The 21,561-nt window shown below is 52.3% G+C and overlaps 2 protein-coding genes across 3 annotated transcripts in view; one reads left to right on the top strand and one right to left on the bottom strand.

Moving 5' to 3' along the window:
- Positions 1-1,520: 1,520 nt before the first annotated feature.
- Positions 1,521-13,748, top strand: ERGIC3 (ERGIC and golgi 3). 2 transcript variants are annotated; one of them, XM_019733282.3, is made up of 14 exons: positions 1,521-1,679; positions 1,815-1,885; positions 2,008-2,095; positions 2,318-2,437; positions 7,515-7,608; positions 8,449-8,614; positions 8,751-8,808; positions 10,629-10,643; positions 11,293-11,324; positions 12,124-12,220; positions 12,298-12,362; positions 13,061-13,197; positions 13,279-13,334; positions 13,535-13,748. In XM_019733282.3, the coding sequence occupies exons 1-14, from the start codon at positions 1,592-1,594 to the stop codon at positions 13,612-13,614; spliced, it is 1,167 nt and encodes a 388-aa protein (XP_019588841.1). In that variant the 5' UTR covers positions 1,521-1,591; the 3' UTR covers positions 13,615-13,748. The 2 variants fall into 2 exon arrangements, with proteins under 2 accessions (XP_019588841.1, XP_019588844.1); XM_019733285.3 differs by lacking the exon at positions 10,629-10,643.
- Positions 13,749-15,445: 1,697 nt separating this feature from the next.
- LOC109447769 (fer-1-like protein 4) overlaps positions 15,446-21,561 on the bottom strand; it is a 33,395-nt gene continuing 27,279 nt past the window's right edge. Inside the window, exons 35-44 of the mRNA XM_088789491.1 lie at positions 20,920-21,047; positions 20,554-20,724; positions 19,966-20,120; positions 19,223-19,383; positions 18,619-18,704; positions 17,305-17,403; positions 16,828-17,069; positions 16,038-16,324; positions 15,852-15,952; positions 15,446-15,757 (exon numbers count right to left, since the gene is read on the bottom strand). Of these exons, the coding sequence (XP_088645617.1) occupies positions 15,550-15,757; positions 15,852-15,952; positions 16,038-16,324; positions 16,828-17,069; positions 17,305-17,403; positions 18,619-18,704; positions 19,223-19,383; positions 19,966-20,120; positions 20,554-20,724; positions 20,920-21,047 (1,638 nt within the window). The 3' untranslated portion in view covers positions 15,446-15,549. The remainder of the gene's footprint in view (positions 15,758-15,851; positions 15,953-16,037; positions 16,325-16,827; positions 17,070-17,304; positions 17,404-18,618; positions 18,705-19,222; positions 19,384-19,965; positions 20,121-20,553; positions 20,725-20,919; positions 21,048-21,561) is intronic.

Here is a 21,561-nt window from a genome sequence, read left to right as displayed (position 1 = left end):
ATCTTGCCCCAGGACCTTTGCACTTGCAGTTTCTCTTCCTAGAATACATTACTCCCTCCCACTCCTACCCTCAATACTTCACCTCCCGAATTCCTTCCCTTCCTTAAAATCTCACTTTTAATGTCACTCATTTTGGGGTTACTTCCCTGACCCCTGTATTATTGAAGTCCCTAAGAAGCTCTCCTAATTGAGCCCTGAGACACCCCCTGACATACCCTTATTCACCATGGTATTCCCAAAACCCAGAGGAGACCTGAGAAATAGAAAAAGCTTGATAAATATGTGTGGAAGGAGTGAGTCATTTAACCTGGAGCACCACTGAGAAAGTAGGGCTAGGAAGTCAAACATGGATGGGCACAGAATGGACAGAGGTCAGAGAGGAGAGGACAATTTCTGCTCATGTAGTTCCTGGGCATCCATCTGAGAATAGATGACTCTCACACTTGGAGAAGGTGACTAATGCATGTTAAAGACCCCAGGCCAGAAAAAACAGGCCCTGGATCCCAACTTTGCCCCACTAACTACACCTGCAACCTTGAGTAAAGTCAATTCACTTCCTGGCTTTCTCATGTATAAAATGGGGTTTGAAATAGCACCTACTTTCCAGGGTTGTTCTGCTGGTAGAATGGATTTCAGCAGTTGGCATATTGTCAATTTTCAGCTAGTATGAGTTAGTCCTTTCCTTCTCCCCTTCCCTAGCAAACTACAACCTGAGGGCAGAGAGGGAACTCCAGCATTGTCCAGCTTCTCCTGAGTCAGACTGCCACGAGGTACCCAGCTCGTGTTCATCCTCCTCTTCCTGGAAGCCTGCTTCAACTCAGCGTGTCAGTCACTTTCTCCTACAGACTCCCACAGTCCCCTGTGCCACCTCTTATTAAAGCCCTGGTCTTACATCACTGAAATGATTTAGGCCATGCACTACCAAGAGCCATGCTCAGGATATGCACTGAGATGCTGTTTGATGAAATTAACCCAAAGGCCCTGTCTCCAGAAGACATAGGTTGGATCAGTCAGACTCTGGCATTAATTAATTGGCTGGGCAAGTTACCTAGCTTCTCCAGGCCACAGTTTCTCCAGAAAATGGAAACAGAAAGTCACACCTACTTTTTACAGCGGTGATTGTCAAACTGTAACCGCCGGAAATCACCTGGGAGCCATTCCTAGAGTTTCTGATTCAGCAGGTCTGTGGTGGGGCCCACAATTTGCATTCCTCAAGTTTCCAGGTTATAATGAGGCTGCTGATTGTTCCAAGAGCCTGATGTGAAACTCTTGGTGCAGTTCCTAGCATAAGGTAGGCAAGCGAATGCTGCTATTATTGTTTCTACCCCGCAGAGACTTCCTCCGGGAACCGTAGTCCACGCAGGTCCACCTTTAATGACCGAGCCTTTGCCGGCGCTCGGCGTCCAGACAATGCGACCGGAAACACCTGTGGACGGGGCGGCCAGAGTGAGAACGCGGGTGAGGGGTGGGGCCAAGCGTGCGCATTGCTGCGCCTGCGTGCGTAAGAGAGGGGGGCGTGGTTCAAGCTCCGGGCCGGAAGCGGGAGGCTGCAGGGGCGGGCTGGCTGGCATCCCCTTTCCGCCTGGTACCCATGGAGGCGCTGGGGAAGCTGAAGCAGTTCGATGCCTATCCAAAGACTTTGGAGGACTTCCGGGTCAAGACCTGCGGGGGCGCCACGGGTAGGTGGCTGCCGGGCCCGGGTCTCGGGGAGAGGGGTGCCCTGGAGCTTGGCCGGGGCTCCTAGAGTGTCTGGCCTGCCAGGGGCTGAGGGAGCTGAACAGAAGCCATTCTGACCCTCGCTCCCTCCCCTGCAGTGACCATTGTCAGTGGCCTTCTCATGCTGCTACTGTTCCTGTCCGAGCTGCAGTATTACCTAACTACAGAGGTAAGTGGTGGGGCCCAGTACGTGCGTGGGGGTCCTTACTTTCTAGGAAAAGGATCTTTAGGGATGGGAGTGGGGAAAAAAGAGGCATAAGGTCAAATCTTACTGAGGTAGTGCTGCCCCAGGTGCATCCTGAACTCTACGTGGACAAGTCACGGGGAGATAAACTGAAGATCAACATCGATGTATTCTTTCCGCACATGCCTTGTGCCTGTGAGTATCTCACCATAGGTGGGAGTTGGAAGTCCCAGGATTCTCAGGTGGGCTTCCAGATTCACAGCTCCAGCCTTCAGGTTCTGGACTGGACCCCAGGACAGCCTACTTCCCCCAACCCACTACTGCCCCAAGACACACCCAGCATGCCCTTACCCTCCAAAACCCAGATTCCTTTGCCTCTAGGATCCCACTACCTTAACTCTGACTTCCTGCTTTCAGATCTGAGTATCGATGCCATGGATGTGGCTGGGGAACAGCAGCTGGATGTGGAACACAACCTGTTCAAGCAAAGGCTAGATAAGGATGGCATCCCCGTGAGCTCAGAGGCTGAGCGGCATGGTAATTGGGGGAGGGGGCCAGATCTCAGATGAGATCTGGACATGCCCAAGCTCTACCTTCTGGCAAGTAGGCTGGGGCTGGCCCAGTGACCAGTGAAGAGCTAAGACCCAGAGAAGTCAAGTGGCTTGCCTAGAGTCCCTGAGCTATTAATCAGAGTAGGCTGAAATTCAGCTTCTAACTTCTCTGTGTTGAGTAGAGCACTCTACCTGTCTATCCTTCTCAGAGGTCCCCAATCCTTGCCTATCATGGTTTGAGTAATAAGTTTGAGGATGGGTTCTATGTGCTGTTGCCTTGGCAGAACTCTTCTAGGTGGACCCAAGCTTCTCTGGATGTTTGCTTTCCCATTTCATTGGCTGAATTCAGCTCTTAATGCTGTTCCCTTTTGGAATGTCAGGTGGTTTCAGAGTTTACATTCTCAAGTTAGATTACCCGAGTTCAGATGTAGCTTTGTCTCTCTCAGTCTGTGACCTCGGCTATAAAGGGGTGAAAAACAATAGTACCCACCACATGGAATTGTAGGATCAAATGAACTAATATGTGTACAATGTCTAGTAGAGTAGAGTGGCTGTTCACTTTTAGCTTCTTTTCCTCTCTCTAGGCAGCCTCCCAATGCCTCCATTAACTCAGTTTCCCACTATACCAAACCTTCTTCAAAGCTATGATTTTTCATACCTCAGGCATTGCTATTTTGGTGAGCTTTATCATTCATTTAAATGTTGAACGCCAGTAAAACCAATAGAATTTGCTGTAGGATTTGAATGTGGTGTAAGAGAGCAGTCAAGGCTTTAATTCCAAGGCTTTTGACCTGAGCAAATGAATGACTTGAGATAGGAATGACCACAGAGGAGGAAGAGAATTTTGAGGGGGAGAGGAGGGGAAATATTACATATTCACTACTGTGCAGCAAATTGCCCCAAAAGTTGTGACTTAATACAACAAACATTTGGTTTTTCAATTCTGTAGGTCAGGAGTTTAAGAGTGGCTTGATTGGGTGGTTCTGGCTTCAGGTCTTGTGAGATTGCAGTCAAGCTGTTGGCTGGGGCTGTAGTCATCCGAAGGCTTGACCGGGGCTGGAGGATCTGCATCTAAAAGGGCTCACGGGTATGCCTGTTGGCAAGATGCCTCAGTGCCTTCACCACATGAGCCTCTCATCTCAGTAGGGCTGCTTGAACGTCCTCACAACATAGCAACTGGCTTCACTGTGCAAGTGATCCAGGAAAGAAGTGGAAACCACACTTCTTTTATGAACTAGCCTCAGAAGTTGCACACCGTTATTTCTGCAGTGCACTAATGGTTCCACAGGTCAGCCCTCGTGGAGAGTGGTTCCACAGGGGAGGGTCAGGATTTGGGGGGAGATTTCAGGTTTGAGGCATGTTAAATTTGGCATGCCCATTTTATATCTTAGTGATATCGAAGAGGTACTTAGATGTACTGGTCTGGACTTTAGAGGAGGCCTGGAGAAATAAATAGCTGTTATCAGCATGTAGATGGTATTTAAAGCCATTGGACTAAATGATAAAACCTCGGGAGTGAATGTAGGTAGAAGAGAAGTTGAGGGATGGTACCCTGAGCCCCTCCAATATTTAGAAGTCAGGAAATGAGGACCCAGGAGGGAAGATTGAGAGGGATTACCATTAAGGTAGAAGAGAACCAAGAGATGTACCAAAAGCCAACTAGAGGAAGAGTTTCAAGAAGAGAGAGTGAGCAACTGTGTCAAAAGCTACCCATAGTCCAGTAAAATGAGTGAGAATTGACCATTGCAATTGGCAACCCTGAGGTCACTGGAAACTTTGAAAGGAATAGTTTTGATACTTTTAAGAATGAAAATCTAATCAAAGAGCAGAAAAGGAAGTGGAGACACAAATATAGATGACCCTTTCAGGAGTTTTGCTGTAAGAGGAGAGTGAGGAAGGGGGGGGGTTAGTGTTGAGATTAAGTGAGATTCTGTTGCTTCTCTTTTCTTAGTGGAAATTGAAAGCAAGGTGTTAGCTAAGAGTGAAGAAAGAGGAAGGGATTTTGGAACCCTTAAGGAGAGAGGAAAATATATAAATTGGTCATCTCAAAGAATGGGAGAGCGAACTGATTAGTGAAATAAAGTCTGATGGCCAAGGAGTCATAAGGGAGGCACAGGCAAGCGGTCAGAGTTGAATTTAACGGGTTTGAGTTTTGTTAGGCTTGTGCAATGAAGAGAAAGGGGAACTAATGAGTCGTGGTTATGGACAAGAGAATAATTAACAACAGTGGACTATGGAATTTATTTCCCAGCTTTGTGGAGATACACTTGAAATATAAATTGTGTAAGTTTAATGTGCGATTTAATGTACGTATATATTGTGAAATGATTCCCACAATGTTAACTACCACATTTATCACCTCATGTAGTTACCATTTTTCTGTGTAGAATGAGAACCTTTAAGATCTACTCTCTTAGCAACTTGTAATACAAATGTACAATGCAGCATTGTTAACTGTCGTCCCCAGTAGCTCCCCAGAACTCACTCATCTTGTAACTGGAAGTTTGTACTCTGACAACCTCATCGCTCCTTTTCCCCACCCCCCGGCCCCTGGCAACCACCGTCTGCTCTGTGTTTCTATGAGTTTGGCTTTTTTGGAATCCACGCATAAGTGAGATCATACAATATTTGTCTTTCTCTGACTTATTTCACTTAGCATAATGTCCTCAAGGTTTCTCCAGGTTGTTGCAAATAGAATTTTCTACTTTTTAATGGCTGAATAATGTTCCGTTTATATATACCAGATTTTCTTTACCCCTTCATCTGTTGATAGGTTGTTTCCATGTCTCGGCTATTCTGACAATACTGCAAAGAACGTGGCATTGCAGCTATCTCTTTGAAATACTGATTTAATTTTTTCGGATATATACCCAGAAATGGAATTGCTGGAACATATGGTAGTTCTATTTTTAATTTTTTGAGGAACTTCCATACTGTTTTCCATAATAACTGTACCAATTTATATTCCCACCAGCAGTGCACAGGGTTCCCTTTTTTCCACCTCCTCGCCCATACTTGTTATTTTTGTTTCTTTGTTTATTAATAGCAACTCTAACAGGTGTGAGGTGATATCTCCTGATTTTTGACTTGCGTTTCCCTGATGATGAATGATGTTAAGTGTCACGTCCAGTGCAACACGGGCAGTGAGGATGCGAGAAGGGGCGGCTTTGGGTTAAGTTTTCAAGAAAGAAACATACAGAGACTTAATGCAGTTAAATCTCAGAAGACCAGGGGTCTCACAGTTCTGAAAGACTGGAGCCCAGATTTGAGCCGACTGGAGGTTTTTATTGATAAGTATACAAGGGAGTAGCAGTGTTTTTGGCACAGTCTGTGAGACTCACTTATCACGTTATAGAAACAACCCAAACCAATTATGTTGCTCTTCAAACAGCTGAAGCAGAAAGTCCTTGAGGTGAGGTATGCAACTCTTTTAAGGGACATATAACGTGTTGAAATTATTTCACAGAGTTGAGCAGAGAGAGCTTAATCTTATCCCTCTCAAGACTTTTCTCCCAGTTAGGTGAGAGGGAAAAGTCAGAGCCAGCAGCCGCTTTTCCCAGGCAGGGGGAAGGGGAGACAAGGCCCCTTCCCAGATCTTTCTAAGGCAGCTCATCGGGGGTCTCAATGGGGTTCCGTCTGGCTTGAGTTGTCCCCGCCTTCCCAGGGGATCTTACTTGTCATTGGCCGCAAACCCTCTTTTGGAGACTAAATAGAAATATACAGTCGCAGAGATGCACAGTCTCACAGACTCTTCTTTCCTTAAGGAAAGACACGGGGGGCAATCTGCTAGGCTGCTGTGTGACAACAGTTAAGTGCCTTTTCATGTACCTATTAGCCATCTGTACTCATATGTATTATTTTTAAAAATGTCGATTCAGGCCCTTTACCCATTTCTAATTGGATTATTTGGGGTTTTGCTGTTGAGTTATATGAGTTCCTTATATATTTTGAAGATTAACCCCTTGTCAGATATATCATTTGCAAATATTTTCTCCCATTCTGTAGGTTACCTTTTCATTTTGTTCATTGTTTTTGCTGTGCAGAAACTTTATTTTGATGTAGTCCCACTTGTGTTATTTTTGCTTTGGTTGCCTGTGCTTTTGGTGTCATATCCCAAAAATCATTGCAAAGACCAATGTCCAGGAGCTTTTTCCCTGTGTCTTCTAGGAGTTTTATGATATCAAGTCTTCCAGTTAAGTCGTTAATCCATTATTTGTTCATGGTGTAGACAGGGGTCCTATTTCGTGCTTTTGCATGTGAATATCCAGTTTTCCCAGCACCAGTTATTGAAGAGGCTGTCCTTTCCCTAGTTGGACCATGGACTTGACATAGGGAAATGAGGACGTGAAGGGGTGATAGTGTCAGTGGTGTCAAAGAATTGGTATAGTCTGCATCCCAGAGAGAGAGAACGGGAGAATAAGGATAAGCAGTGGAAGGCTGGGATGCTTGAAACCGAGTTTTGGAAAGTTTGAAGTAATTGGTAGCGACAGAGGCTAGGTATGAGCATGGAAAGGGGTGGCTGAGGCGGGCTGACAGACTGCCAGGAGGTCAGGGTGTTGAATACTGAAATCCCCACTTAGGGTTGGATAGGTAGAGAGGCAGGGAGCCAGGTGGGAAGAGAGGTCTGAGAAGCACCATAGCAAAGCGCTTCAGAGCACACACTTTGGAATTAGAGCTGAAATCTGCCGCTTACTGTGTTGCATCGCGCAAAATCTCTTCTCCTCTCTGAGCCTCAGCATATTCTCATGTATGAGGAGGATAATAACCTCACGTCCGTAGAGTCATTGTGGGATGAAAGGAGATGATGCACGTAAAGTACAGCAGCCTGTACCCAGCTGACATTTAGACCTTACTGTTATTGTTTTATTACTACTACTATTATTAAATGAAATAATGTATAGAAGTGCTTAGTGCCTGACACAGTATGCCCTATATAAATGTTAGCGATGATTATAACTCTTATTAGTCCCAAGTCACAGGCCAAAAGACCTGTGCAGGGCTTGGGAGTGTAGATCTCACTGTGTCTGCGCCCAGCTGATGCCCCGCCTCCACCCTCTCCTTAGAGCTCGGGAAAGTCGAGGTGAAAGTGTTTGACCCTGACTCCCTGGACCCTGATCGTTGTGAGAGCTGCTATGGTGCTGAGACAGAAGACATCAAGTGAGCCAGACCCTGGGGCCGGGGCCGGGGCTTGAGGGGAGCGTGGCTCCGGATGTTTGTCAGCCATCCTTAGCCTCTGGCGGTCAGGTGGGGAGGTTGGACCAAGAATTTCGAGGGCATGGGGTATGTGCCTCGGTCATTGGTGTGAGTGATTGAAGCTTTGTGCCCAGGCCCTGCCTGAGGCCTGCAAAGCTGGGGACGAGGCTGAAATGGTCCCTGATCTGGTTCAGAGTGGTCTCTGGAGACCAGCTCCCTAGTTCCACCCATGTGTCCTTGGGCCAAGCCACATAAGCTCTGCTCTTGTGAAGGGGGATGACTATAACACCTTTCTTGTACGAGCCTCGTCAGGGTTAAATGGATACTGTATGGAAAGCACTGAGATGGAAGACCCAGTTCAGATTATTAAGCCCTTGATAGACGGGACCTGTATTATGTTTCCCAGGCCCTGATCCCTGAGAGGCTGATTCAGCAGGTCTGGGCTGGGTCCTGGGAGTATGTATTTTCACATAATTTTTTATCATGGTAAAATATATGTGACATAAAATCTCCCATTTTAACCATTCCAGGTGTACAGTTCAGTGGCATTAACTATGTCCATAGCATTGCAACCATCACCACTGTCTGTTCTGAAACTTTCCATCATCCCAAACAGAATGGGAGTATGTATTTTTAATAGTTCTGCTGCCACTGAGGAAACGCCCTTTGAGAACATTCGGTGGTCAGGGATGAGGCTGGTGGAGGCTACATGAGCGGGCAGACCTGCTCAGGCTTTATTTCCCACGGTGCCAGTACTGTTTTTGTGTCTCCTTGACAGTCTCCCCCGCTGCTCCTCTCCTACAGGTGCTGTAACACCTGTGAGGACGTGCGAGAGGCGTATCGCCGTCGAGGCTGGGCCTTCAAGAACCCAGACACTATCGAGCAGTGCCGGCGAGAGGGCTTCAGCCAGAAGATGCAGGAGCAGAAGAATGAAGGCTGCCAGGTGTATGGCTTCTTGGAAGTCAACAAGGTACCGGGGGCACTGAGGCTGTGCATGGCCCGCTGGGCTGTGGGCTGGCCCCACTCTCTGAATCGAGGGTCCATCGGGCCTTCAGGAGACCAAGGGAGGGGCAGAATTGGAGAATGAGAGGGAATATCTCCTACAGGTGGCCGGAAACTTCCACTTTGCCCCCGGGAAGAGCTTCCAGCAGTCCCATGTGCATGGTGAGTGATGCATCAGCCCAGAGGCTTAGGCCCTGGACACCTTAGCGAGTTTGCGTGCCCCTTCACCTGCCTGTTCTTTTGTCCCTGGCCCAGAGCAGAACCTCGTCTCAGGGCAGCAGGTTGGTACAACGGTTAAGAGCACAGGCTGAGGAGCCAGACGCCTAAGTTCAGATTCCAGATATCAAGTTAGCAGTTAGCTGTTTAAGTGTGGAGTTCAGGGAAGTGATCTGGCCTGGAGAATCAAATGTTAGAGTCATCAGCGTCTTTAAACCCTTGGGACTGATGAAAGCACCCTGGAGGTGAGGGTAGATGGAGGAGGAGAACTCAAGGGACGGTTTTGTAAGATGTGTGATGTGGCAGCAGGTGATCCTGTCAGAAGTGATCTACTAACCAGAGAAAAAGTGATGCCCCAGAGATGAGGGGCAATTATTGGAGGGAGGACCTTAAGAAGGAAAAAGAGAACAGAATCCAGTCACTCGAAAGTGTAGAAAGCTCAAACTTGGCAACAGGAGGAAAGGCAGATCGCGCAGCGGGGTGATACAGAAATCACCAGGGGTGACATGGAAATCAGCAGAAATTGTGACAGGATCGTGTAAGACAGAGTGGTGGCCAGTGGCTAGAACCTTTGAGAAGCGGCGTGGGAGGGCTGACCTGTGTGCAGCTCTGAGTGACTAAAACAAGTAGGGCTACGTGGTGGTACAGTTGGCTATGAGCTGCAAAGCTGGGGATTGTTCAAGAAGATCGAGGAGCAGTGATCTGGGAGGGGCCTTCAGGAATGAGGAGGAGGGCGCGTGTGGGAGAGTAGTCACCCATTCGGGGGCTGCAAGGGGAATAGTCCCTTCTGGGGAGAGCCAGGCTGTGGATGGAGCAAGGAGATGAGCGGACTATTTGGAGGTTGAACATGTGGGGCTTTTGCTGATGAGTAGCAGGGCCCACGGAAGGTCTAGGAGGGATGGGAGTTGGGATCACCTTAGGGGACGTGCAGAGCCACGTGGTGACAAGAGTGCAGAGCCTGAGAAATGAGCTGGCAGTCCTGAGCTGCCCAGTGCCCAGTGCCCACGGGGGGCAGGAGTGCAGGCGCAATGGAGACAGACCTGCTGGTCGCCAGCAGAGTTTAGGGGGGAGGGGCCGGTAGGTGGGTCCCCCCTTTACTCTGCAGGGGGCCAGGAAGTGTGCACTCACTCATGGGATTGAAGGGACATGGTCAGTGTGGAGCTGTGGGCACAGGGCGCTCAACAGGAGGTGGGCTAGGGAGGGCAGCAGCGTCTGTGCTTTGCCGCCTGGGTTTTTGTCAGTCAGGCGCCCAAGACAAAGGGTGTTCTGTCTCCTGGAAGGATGTTCAAAGCACAAAGCTACAGTTGCCCAAGGCCAGAGACCTGGCTGAGTCGAAGGCCAGAGAGGAGTTCCTGACGTCCTTGTTTTGCATGGGGGAGGAGGAGAGATGATAAAGTTTTACCAAGTCCTTTTCCGTCTTAGATCCTACCTGGTCCCCAGGACAGCCAGGTGCAGAGGAGGCCAGGCAGGGCGAGTGGTTTGACAAAGGTCACAGCTAGAAAAGGGGCTGTTTGGGCTCTCGGTCTGTTGGTCTTCCTAGGCCACCGTACTTCTACCCCCAAGCCCTCTTGCCCTCTTTCCTGGCCAGGGAAGGGCTCCGTTCAACTGGGAAGAGGCCTTGTTAGCTGGGTCCAGACCCTGCTTCTGAGGCAAGAATATTCCAGTCTTCCCTTCTTCCACTTGTCTTGCTCCATAGTTCTCATTGTGAAGCTCTGAACCTCTTTTCTCTCCCTCCCTTCTCTCCCCTTCCCTCCCCCATGCTGCAGTACATGCTGTGGAGAGTAAGTGGCCCTGCGCCCTTGGGGGGCAGCCTACCTCCCAGGATGGGGGGAGGTTTGGGTGGGCCTAGGTTTGGCGCCTTCTCTGGCCTGGCTGCTGGGTGACTGAAAAGCACTGGGACATATCTTTGAGTTGGGGTTCCTCGCAGCAGGAGGGGTCAAGGTCAGAGGGCTGGAAGAACTTACTCTGGGACAGACGGTAAAGGGAACCCGTAGGATTTCCTTTTGGGGGTAGAGGAGTCAGGGAAAGAGCTTGGATAGCATTGTCAGGTCCCGCCTCACTTTGGGTTCAATGATGGGCTATCAGCTCTATTTAATGAGAGACCGAAATCAGTGGGTTTTGTTTCCTGAGGTGCAAGCAGGGCCTCAGTGGGAGTGAAGGCCTGGAGTGATGCCCGTCAGAGGCTCCTGTACGTCAGGGAAGAACTGGGGTCTGTGTTTTTAAGACCCCCAGGCCCAAGGCAGGCCCTTTCTTGCTGCCCTCCAGCAAGGCCAGGGTGGGAGGGAGGAGGGCAGGGGGCTGATGAGGGGGCAGAAAAGAGTCAGGCAGGTCACACTTCAGCCGGAGGAGTGAGGAGGCCCGAGTGAGGGCTCTGGGGAGCCAGGTGGCCCGTCCTGCTCTGTCTGGTGACACTTCCCCCTTCTCTCCTAGTCCACGACTTGCAGAGCTTCGGCCTTGACAACGTACGTACCAGCTGGAAACCATGGAGGGCGGATGGGGTGGGAGACGGGTACTGCCTTCATTTCTCTGTAGGGACATCCTGGGGTGGGGATGCAGGTAAAGAGAACTATACCCCATTCTGACGGGATCCAGCCTGAGGGTTGAGTAACTGGGAGTGACCTTTGAACTGAGATCTGTGCAGGCCAGAGATAAGAGAGGGGGTTGGATGAGAGCATTTCGGGCAGAGAGAGCCTCGGTCAAGGTTAGGCGGGGCTGTGGCACTTCTCAGGAACCACAAAGGCGGGTGCAGACGAAGGAGGCGGAGAGGCTGGCAGGCCCCAGATCACAAGAGTCGGGCTGAGAGCCGTTTCAGGCTGCTGGCCTGCTTTAGCCAGGGTCGTGACGGAATCAGATTTGCATAGTGTTAAACATCCCTCCAGTGGCTGAGTTTGATACAGACTGGAGCAGGACAAGGGCCGGAGCTGGGCAACCTGTGGCTCCTCCAGCCTAGGCTTCCGTGGCTTGAGACCTCAGGGGAAGCTGGCACCTGCCACAAAGGGCCCTTGCCCAGTCCGTTTGCCTGAGGTATGGAAGCAGCTCCAGAACCTCAAACTCCAGAGCCCCAGGAGCGCGCAGACTCTGTAACGAAGGAGGTGCCTGTCCTGGACAGATGCTCCCAGGAAGGGACCCTCCCCCCCAGCTCCATGCATCCGCTCCCTAGACCCAGGCATCCCTGTGTGCTACTGTCCTGCGGAGCTTCTGGTGGCGTGGGGCCTGCTGGGGCCTCGTGCTCTGAGGCCCGGGCCCTGGTGTTGCTTACAGATCAACATGACCCACTACATCCGGCACCTATCATTTGGGGAGGACTACCCGGGCATTGTGAACCCCCTGGACCGCACCAACGTCACTGCCCCTCAAGGTACCCACCTGGGAGGTAGCCCCCAGCTCCTAAAGCCCCACCTGGCACCCATGCCCAGTGCTCTCTTCTCCCTGCAGCTTCCATGATGTTCCAGTACTTTGTGAAGGTGGTACCCACAGTGTACATGAAGCTAGATGGCGAGGTGAGTCCGCGGGAGCTCAGAAAGCAGAGCCCCTCTTGGTGCCAAGCACTTGAGTCCCTTCAGCCTGGGAAGTGAAGTGCTGCTCTTATCCCATATGATGGGCGACAAACTGAGGCTCAGCGAGGGGGGGTGATTTGCCCTCAGCCCTGGGCAGCCCTGGGCTGTTGGATTTCAAAGCACTTGCTCTTTCTACTTGCTCAAACTGCGTCCATCCATTCCTCCAGTGCCCATTGTCTGTCTGCCTCACTGTCCCTCCTCGTCCGCCCTGGGCTGGGGCCTAACCCTTCGTGGGCCCCCTTCTCCCCTTTCTGCTGTGGAAGAGCATCTCAGCAAACTGGTAGAATGCATGGGACTGAGGAGCAGGAAGTCAGGCCCAGCTTTGCCAGGAGCTCACAGGGTAGCCTCGGAGAGTTGCTTCTCATCCATGGGCCTCCGTTGAGAGGGTCCACCAAATATAGCTGGGATTTGTACACCGTAAAGAGCTGGTGACCGGAGGGGAAGCTGGGGTGGTTAGGCTGGGAGAGGGCATTTAGGGGGTCCCCAGACCTTTCAGTGTTCGTTACCAACATGGGGCCTCGTTTTCTCCTCACGACACTCAAGGTGTTGCAAGACACAGGGCAGGAGCAGGGATAGGATGGACAGGGGTTGGGAGTCAGGCTGTAGGCCTGGCCCTGGCTCAGTCTCCCCTCCCGTCCCAGGTGCTGAGGACAAATCAGTTCTCTGTGACCAGACATGAGAAGGTTGCCAACGGGCTGCTGGGCGACCAGGGGCTTCCTGGAGTCTTCGTGCTCTACGAACTCTCGCCCATGATGGTGAAGCTGACAGAGAAGCACAGGTGAGGGTGGGGAGGGGAGGGGCCTGGGCCTGGGCCTGGTAGGGGTAGGGGTGCCTGCTGAGCCCTGTGCCCCTCTGCCAGGTCCTTCACGCACTTCCTGACGGGCGTGTGCGCTATCATCGGGGGCATGTTCACAGGTAGACGCTCAAGGGCATCTGTTGGAGGTTGGGGCGTGATGGGGAGTGTAAAACCTGGGTTCCCCGCCCCCCCCCAGTTTTGATTGGGGGAAGAGGGGCATCTCAAGGACCAAAGGGAGATGCTGGCCTGGCCAGTAAGGCTCTGGAGATCAAGCCAAGGGCCGAACTGGGCCAGTGCCAGCCCTTGTCTCTCTCCCCAGTGGCTGGACTCATCGATTCGCTCATCTACCACTCGGCACGAGCCATCCAGAAGAAAATTGATCTAGGAAAGACAACGTAGTTGTTCCATCCCCCACCCTGTTCCCTCTTTCTCCTGTTTCTCTGGCTTCGCGGTCGTTTTCTCAACCTCCCCCCACCCGTTACTCAGAGAGTCCGGCACAACCCAGGTTAATAAATCTACTGGTTGTGATAATACTCGCTGATCTCTGTGTGGTTCTTGGGTCTGGCCGGAGCTTGGAAAACCCCTTATCACAGCCACTTATAGAAGACCATCAGGACCGACATCAGGCCAGATGCCCTCTGCAAGCCCTACGTGGACATCCCCTGGTTAATAGGGCTTTACTCAAACCATACTGATGTCTCCTCTTCAGCTGTGCTCTTTGGGTCTTCTGGTTTCAGCCCCAGGGCTGAGACCAACCTTTCCAGGATGTTTCCTGGGTGCAGGCCAGGGCTTGCCACCTCTGCAGTGATGGCTAAAGCAGGGGTCCCTGCCACCTGGGGCCCAGTCATCTGGATCTCTGACCCTGCTCTGTGCCAAGCTCTTGCTGGCTTCTGGTGCCAAGACAGGTCCAGCCAGTGTCCTTGGTGGAGGCAGAACTGAAGAACAGAGGGGTGGGAGCAGTGGCCATTCTGGAGCAGGGCTAGCATCAGACCCCAGCTCTGGAATCTGTCAGGGCTCCCCATACAGCCCTTAATCCCTGTGGAGCACCAGGCTCTGAGACCAAAACTCCCCAGTCCAGGGAACCAGGGACATTAACAGCTGGTCAAATGATCCACTCATTTCTCAGGGAGTTTCAGGGTAAGACAGTAGAAGCGGAGAGAGGACAGAAAGCCAAGTAGGGCAGCGATAGCGAAAGCCTCGGAGGCAGGCAGACAGACCTGAGCTCCAGCTCTGATGTGATCACTGCGAGCGGTTATTTTAATCTGTGTGGGCACCGGTCTCGTCTATAAATTGCAGTTGCCAAGAACCATTCCTGCTTGTTAACAGTGTCCTGAAATTCCTCTGGGAACCTCCCTGTCCACGCTGTCAGCTTAGTGCTTGGGGAGGAGGGTCAGTCAGTCTCCCACCTTGAGCTCGAGGGGAGGACCCCGTCAGCACATCCCACACCCCAGGCCACAATGACCCAGTACTAGCCAGGCTCTATCAGGACTAGGAAGGCTTTCCTTATGAATGTGACTATGGGGAGACAGGTTGCTGCAGCCATCCTGCAGTTCCAAGGAGAGACCCTATTGGTGAATGAGCTGCTCCCAGAGGACAGCAGAGCTGAGCCCAGTAGCAGAGAACTGGTCTTGGTGACATCATTTGGACCCTGTGACAAGCTACACCAGTAGCCAGCCAGCTAAACCCTGGGAATCACAGCTATGCAAGCCAAGATATTCCTTTAGCTTAAACCAGTTTGGGTTGGGATTATTACTTGCAATCCAAAGTGTCCTAACTAGTATGCCCACTCTCAGGGTTAGTGAAGAATAAACAATGAAATTTGTGGGCTGCCAGGTGGCTCAGGTGGTTGGAGCACTGTGCTAACACCAAGGTCGCTGGTTCGATTCCCCCATGGGCCAGTGAGTTGCATCCTCCACAATTAGACTGAAAACGATTTGACTTGGTGCTTAGTATTCTCATGGAATGGCAGAAGCCGTAAGCAGCTTAGGTGAGAGGGGTCCCAAGCACTGGCAGGAGCAACAGGTGGGCTGCTCAGATGGCACGTCACCCCTGTGGCCAGGTCTCCTTAGCCTGGTCTCCTTGGCCCTGAACCTCCTGCCAGGTCCATGTGGGCAGTCTCCCATCCCTGTGGCTCCAGTCGTCCAGTGAGTCCCCAGCACCTGAGGTCACCCAAGAACGTCTCTGTTCTCTGCCCCCTGGTTTATGCACAGCCTGTGTTCAGGCATCAGAGTGGTTGGTGCTAAGGTTTATTCAAAGAAAGCAGCGAACTTGAATAACTCATGTTGGTAACGATAAGGACGTCCAGGGCGCTATGGGATTGATGAGTGTCCGAGGTCAGTTGGAGCCCGGGGGTGGGTGGTGGACGGGGCGGAAGATGAGCTGGCTGATCTGGCCGGGCATGGTGTAGAAGACCAGGAGGAGAAAGATGGTGATCAACGCCAGCACCAGCAGTAGCAGCAGGACGCGCCAGTACCGGCGCCAGATGAAGAAGACGAAGGTCTTCAGCGGGTTCACAAACCAGTTGAAGGAGGTTTTGGGGCGACTGTGGGGGAGGGGGGAGAAGGTGGTGCCAGAATGAGGAGGAAGCCCTGGGCCAGCCCACGCCCTGTCCTCCGGCTCGGCCGCCGCCCACTCACCTGGGCTTCTCCAAGGGCTCAGGCTCCTTCCGCCCCTTCCCCACTGGCCGTTTCTCGGCCTCCTCCACAGTCAGCAGTTCAAACTCCGCCTCCACCTTCCCCTAGAAAAGGGAGGAACAGAGGCTGAGCTCTTAGGTGGCTCAGGCCTGGCTCCACGGCCGCGGTCCCTGCCCTGGCCACACCCACCGTGAGGATGTAGACGTTGCCTCCCGGGTCGGTGAACTCCAAGTCTTCCGGCCGGCCCCGCCGCCGCCGCCGCCGCCGCCGCCTCTTTTTGCCGGCCTGAGCCTCCCGCTGCTCCCGCTCCTCGTCCTCAGGCTCCCGCAGCTTCACTACAGGCCACCAGCCCCGCAAGCGGCGGCAGCGAAACAGATTGCACCGCGGCGCGGCCCCGTCGCGGGCCAGACGCACGGAGCAGAGCTCAGGGCCCCGGACCCCCCGCACCATGTCTGGTAACTGCAGCTCCAGGGACCCTGTAAGACCAGAACCCTCTGGGTTAGGCAGGAGATCAAGGTCTGTCTGGGCCACGGGGGCGGGGGGAGGAAGCAGCACAGCCGGATTTTGTATTTTAAGTCGGGGCATCAGAAGTTAGAATGTGGTGGTCAGGCCACAGGTACGGACCACACACCACAGCCCCAGAAGAAACAGGGCCCAGGGCAGGACCAGATTGCCAAAGCAAGGACCAACGCCATGGACTCGGAGTCCAGAGCGACCTGAGCGGGGGTTAAATCAGAGGACTGAGTCAGGGATTTTGGGGGGGAATGGAGGTCATAGTTCTCAGGGCTGAGTAAGTTCAGTAATTAGGCCAGAGAGCAAAGGTTAGTGACCTAGGGTCTGAAATCCAGGATCCAGGGCTGGGTTAGAGTAAGGAACCAAGGGCCCCCGGGGTGAGGGTGGGGGGAGGGCAATGAGAACAGAAATCAGAGCTAGGCTGAGGTCGGAGGAAGGCTATGGGGTACCAAGGAAGTCGTTGTACCCAGGAAGTCATTGGCAGAGATGCGGTCATAGTCCCAGACCTGCAGGACCAGCACTGCCGGCTGCCGAAACTCGGCCTCCTCCAGGGCGAAGGGTCCAGGCCGGCGCCGGACGCTCACCTCCCGCTCGGTGGGCAGGTAGTCAAAGTGGAACACGAAGCGCCAGTTGAAGTTCCCTTCCCCAGTCAGGGAGTTGAAGTGCACATCTGTCTCCTGCTTGTCCTGCTCCAGCCCCTTCACCCAGCTGGAGCCAGGACAAAGGTGCAGGCTGACTGGGCATCAGCTGAGGCCAAGCCCAGAACCTGGCTCCTTACCCAGCTTGCCTCTCAGCTCACCCACCAGGCCAGTCCCTCTATCCAGGTCCAGGCACCTTCGAGGGTTTAGGGGACAGGGCTCTGGCTCAGCCCGAGGGCCCAAAGCTCCATTTGCAATCTCACCTCAGTACACGGCCATTTGTCCAGCCCAGCCAGCAGGCCTACCTTTTCACATAGATGTCACTCGACATCTCTCCAGTGAGCGGGTTCACATCATCCAGAACCACATCCTCCGTGTTCCAGATGATGACTCTGAGCTCATAGCTGGGGGATGTATCAGAGGAGGGGTTTCATACTCTTGACAGAAGTGCTGGGAGGGGCTGCAGGAGGCAGGAAGGACCTGGACCAGGGCCACTGACATTCACTGAGCACCTGTGTGCCCAGCTGAGTGATCAGGATGTCCATGGTCCCTTGAAAAGCACCCGAGCCACAGCAGATGATACCAGGAATGGTCTGCTGACCCACCTCGGCCAGCAAGGGTCTCCCTCCCATACATTTGGAACCAGGACCCTGAAAAGTTAAGTCATGTAGCCTCAGATGCAGAGATGGAGCCGCTGTAAGCCAAAGTGACATCCAAGCTGAATTCTGGGGTGCAAAGGAGTGGCAGGTGAACAGAGAAAGCCGGTGTGAAGAGAGAAGTGGGAGGAGAGACAGAGTGGCCATGACAGCATACAGCCTCTGAGGGACAAAAAGAGGGGTTGCAACATTCTTGATCCTACCCTAAATAGCCCTGTCCTTGACTGTCATGGTGTATATCTGTTTTCTCTTGCCCAGTATCAATCTCCCCTCATTCATTGACAGCACCTTGATTTTCTGTTGGTGACCCACCCCCAACTCCCACTACTGTCAATCTGTGTGATTCTGGTGGGACAGACAGACCTCTACCTGACTCTGGAGGTGGGTACGTCACCTAGGACATCATCCAGGACTGGCTGATCAACCTATTACAGCCCCCTGACCACACTGATTGGTTCAGGGATCAGCAGTTGACCTAAGCTGGTCCAATGAGAATCTGCCCTGAGACTTTTGCTCCAACTGGGAAAGAGGTGTGAATTTTTCTGCTCAAGTAGTCTAGTTGGTTAGATGTAAACCTGGCACCATTAGAAGCCACCTTGCCCCCAGACTTTGAAAGTCTCCCTGAGAATGACACCAAGGAAAACAGAGTCCAGAGGTGGAAAGTGACAGATTGCTGACAACAACTGATGTGCATAAACCCTACACAGAACTCTACTCTGAGTAGTTCAGGGAGGAAGGGAGCTTATTGGTATTTGGACTCTTTCAGTTGCAAGTGACAGACACCCAACCTATAAAGGCTTACAAAAAAAGGGGGGAGATTTAATGGCTCACCTAACTGAGAAGCCTGAGTCAGCAAGCAGCCTCTTCCTGCTTCACTGGGGCCCAGGTTTTCAGAGGGCCTTGGTATAGTAGTCCAAGATGTGCCCACCCCATGGGAGGAGGAGCCAGGACTCTCTCTCTCACCTGATTGGCTGCCGAGGCTTGATGTCAACTGGGGGTGGCGCAGGCACATCGCGGGGGAAGATGTCAATCCACATGTGAAGGGATCCCTGGGGACACATGCAAAATAGGACCAGGCTGAAGGGTCTTGCTGGGGTCCCCAAATCCCCTAACAGCCCTGTGGCCAGAGGCTGTGCCTTGCCAGAGGCGGAAAGAAGAGCTGGGGTCAAGAGAGCATGGTTAGACAGATCCACATGGATGAGGAGGAAGGTGGAGGTTCCAGGGTTGAGGTTAGGGTTTTGGGGATGAGGCCTCAGAAGTGAGAGGTTGAGAGCAGAAATAAGATCTGGTGTTCCTGAGATCCAGATCCTAGGGAACTGGTGTCCAGTTGGGAGTGCCAAGTCTGAGCCTTGGTGGCCCAAGGGTGGAAATCCTGCAGGACCAGAGTCAAGCGAGAGGGTCTGCGGTCCAGGATGGAGATCCAAGACTGGAGTGGGGATGGCTGGGGAGCAGGATGAGAAGCAGCAGCATAGCGCCCAGGTGGAGGTCTTGGCGAACAGGGCTCCTGGGATCCAGGGCGGGGTGTGAGTCCTGGGCTTCTGGAGTTGGGTCCTGAGCCCTCCCTCACCTGCAGCAGCCCCGGGCTGCGGGGATGGTAGAGGGGCCGCGTTTCTACGTGCTCAGGTACCAGCTGGATCCCAAGACCTGGCATCTCCTGCCACTGCCACAGCACCAGCAATGCCTGGGCTTCCTCAGGGACCTCACTTGCCACCTTGGGCCCCCTACTATCTGCAACAAGACGTGTGTGAGTTTGGGTTCCTCACTGCTCCCAACTCTCCTCTCTTCCTCCTCCTGCCCTTCAATAGAAGCTCTAAGTGGAGGCAGCTGCTGGGATGGACAAAGTCTGTGGGCTGGGAGAGCAAGTCCACAATGACAGAAAATGGGGGGCTGCTGCTATAACAACTTTTACCAGTAAAAAGCCAGCAGTCAGGGGAACAGTGGGATTGGAGGGGTGGTGGCCTTTGTGCAGACCCTGTTTAGAGACGGACCACCAGCCATTTATGAGGCCTGAGCTCCATTCAGCAACCACATTCTGTTGTAGGGGACCCGCCATGGGCCACCCTGTGTTCTGGGAACTCCATTAGCTATAGCCCTGAGGGATCCATTTTGGCTCTTTTGGGGTCTCACGCAAAGACCATTTTTCTCCCCGCCATCCAAGAACCTCATCTTGACTCAGCCAAACTCACCTCCTCTGTTTGCAGAAGGAGGCAGGCTCCTTGTGGGACACATTAGACTGGGCACCAGGGGCCCCCTGGCCTTTGTTCTACCATCTTGCTCCCTCTGGACTGTCCAGCAGAGAGGGGCTGTTACCTGGAGGCAGGATCTCAGGCGGTGTCAGAAAGACTTTGCTGCCCACCTTGACAGCCCCGGCTCGGTATTCGGGGGCAGGGAGGCCACAGCGTTGGCACAGCCCTGCCAGGATCTGAGAAGGCCGGAATGCATCACGCCAGGCATTGTACCCACCCCTGTAGGCAGAAAAGGAAGATGCCTCAGTTGGGGCCAGCAATGGACACAGCTGGACACAGGGGCAGGGAAGAGAACCCTTGAAGACATGGGATCCGGGTTCATAACTCCAATGAAAGGCAGCCTCCTCATCACTTACGGTAACTACGAAAATCAAAGATGTATGACAGGGGCTCCTATGAAGGAGATACTGATATTATTACTTCCATTTTGCAGATGAGAAAACTGAGACTCAGAGAGGTCAAGTGTGACTCATTAGTTACAAGATCCCAACTCCCAAGCCTACCTAGGTCTTGACCACTAAGCTATAAGGTCTTAGTCATGGGGAGGTCCCCTTCTATGAAATCAAAGGATGTGGACACCCCAATGGGCATGTGAACTTGAATGTCTTTGGTCAGACTCAGGATGGCTCCTTGAGGGCCCTGTCAGACTCACACGTCATACTGAGAGGCCAGTCCACAGTTCGCCCTGTGGTGGCTATAGAATCGGTTCTCCAGATCAATGTGGGTCTCCCCGATGAGGTCATCAGAACCCACAAGGTCATGATCAAACACAGCCACCGTCAGCTCTGGCTCGGCAGGGAGAGAGATGCTGAGCTCCAGGACCCTGGCCAGGAGGGAGAATGGCTGAGGATATCTCTTTGCCCTCGGAGGTGGTCTTGTGTGGGGAGGGGCTCCAGGGGTCTCGGCAGCCTCTGTCCATTCCTCCACCACCAGCATGCCAGCTGAGTGAGTGCCCTTGGGCCACAGGGCTGGATGGCAAAGTTGCTCCCCATTCCCAAACCCCAGGGCCCAGCCTCACTCTCCAAAGATGGGGTTCAACTGCTTGGGGATGTAACGCTCCTTGGTGTCCTGCCGCTCCCGGCCGGCGCTCACCACCACATAGGGGTCTGCTTTGCCATTGGGGTCCGCGGGAGCCAGGTTGGTAGCCTAGAGGGGTGATAGGGAGTGGAACTGAGAGAAGTGTCATTGTCATAACCCAAGGGTACCCTAGCTGGCCCTCATCTCAGATTGAGTGTAAGCAGGAGGTTACCAAGGAGAGGTCTCTCACCGCAAGGAGTTAACTGAGAGTTTGGACAAGATGACTTTTCTTTTAAATTAATTGTGAAATACTTAAGACATACAAATAGGTATAACAAAAAATATAATGAAACAGAAAATATGTGGAAAGATGTATAAGGCCTTACTACACAATTTGTAATTTTCTGTCTCGTTTGACTTTTCTTTTTTACGATGAGTATATTTTACTTTTTAAATTAAGAATATTTTAACTAAATAAAAGAATAATACAATGAACATATGTGCCCAGCTTCATAAATTAAATACTACCAACAAATGGAAGCCCCCTGAGTCCCTTTACTTAATTTAATTCCCTTTTTATCCCTAAAGTAGCCAAAACCCTTTATTTGGAGTTTAGCAGTCAAAAAAAGTAAAAATACTTTTA

The sequence above is a fragment of the Rhinolophus sinicus genome, chromosome 13 (genome assembly GCF_057876585.1).
Source record: "Rhinolophus sinicus isolate RSI-liver-muscle chromosome 13, RSI-T2T, whole genome shotgun sequence".
Lineage (NCBI taxonomy): Eukaryota > Metazoa > Chordata > Mammalia > Chiroptera > Rhinolophidae > Rhinolophus > Rhinolophus sinicus.
This window is presented reverse-complemented; position numbering and strand designations above follow the sequence as displayed.

Coding starts and splice junctions, on each gene's coding strand:
- ERGIC3 (XM_019733282.3), top strand. CDS start 1,592: ATGGAGGCGCTGGGGAAGCTGAAGCAGTTCGATGCCTATCCAAAGACT. Junction 1,886..2,007: donor AGTATTACCTAACTACAGAG/GTAAGTGGTGGG, acceptor GTGCTGCCCCAG/GTGCATCCTGAACTCTACGT. Junction 8,615..8,750: donor GCTTCTTGGAAGTCAACAAG/GTACCGGGGGCA, acceptor TATCTCCTACAG/GTGGCCGGAAACTTCCACTT.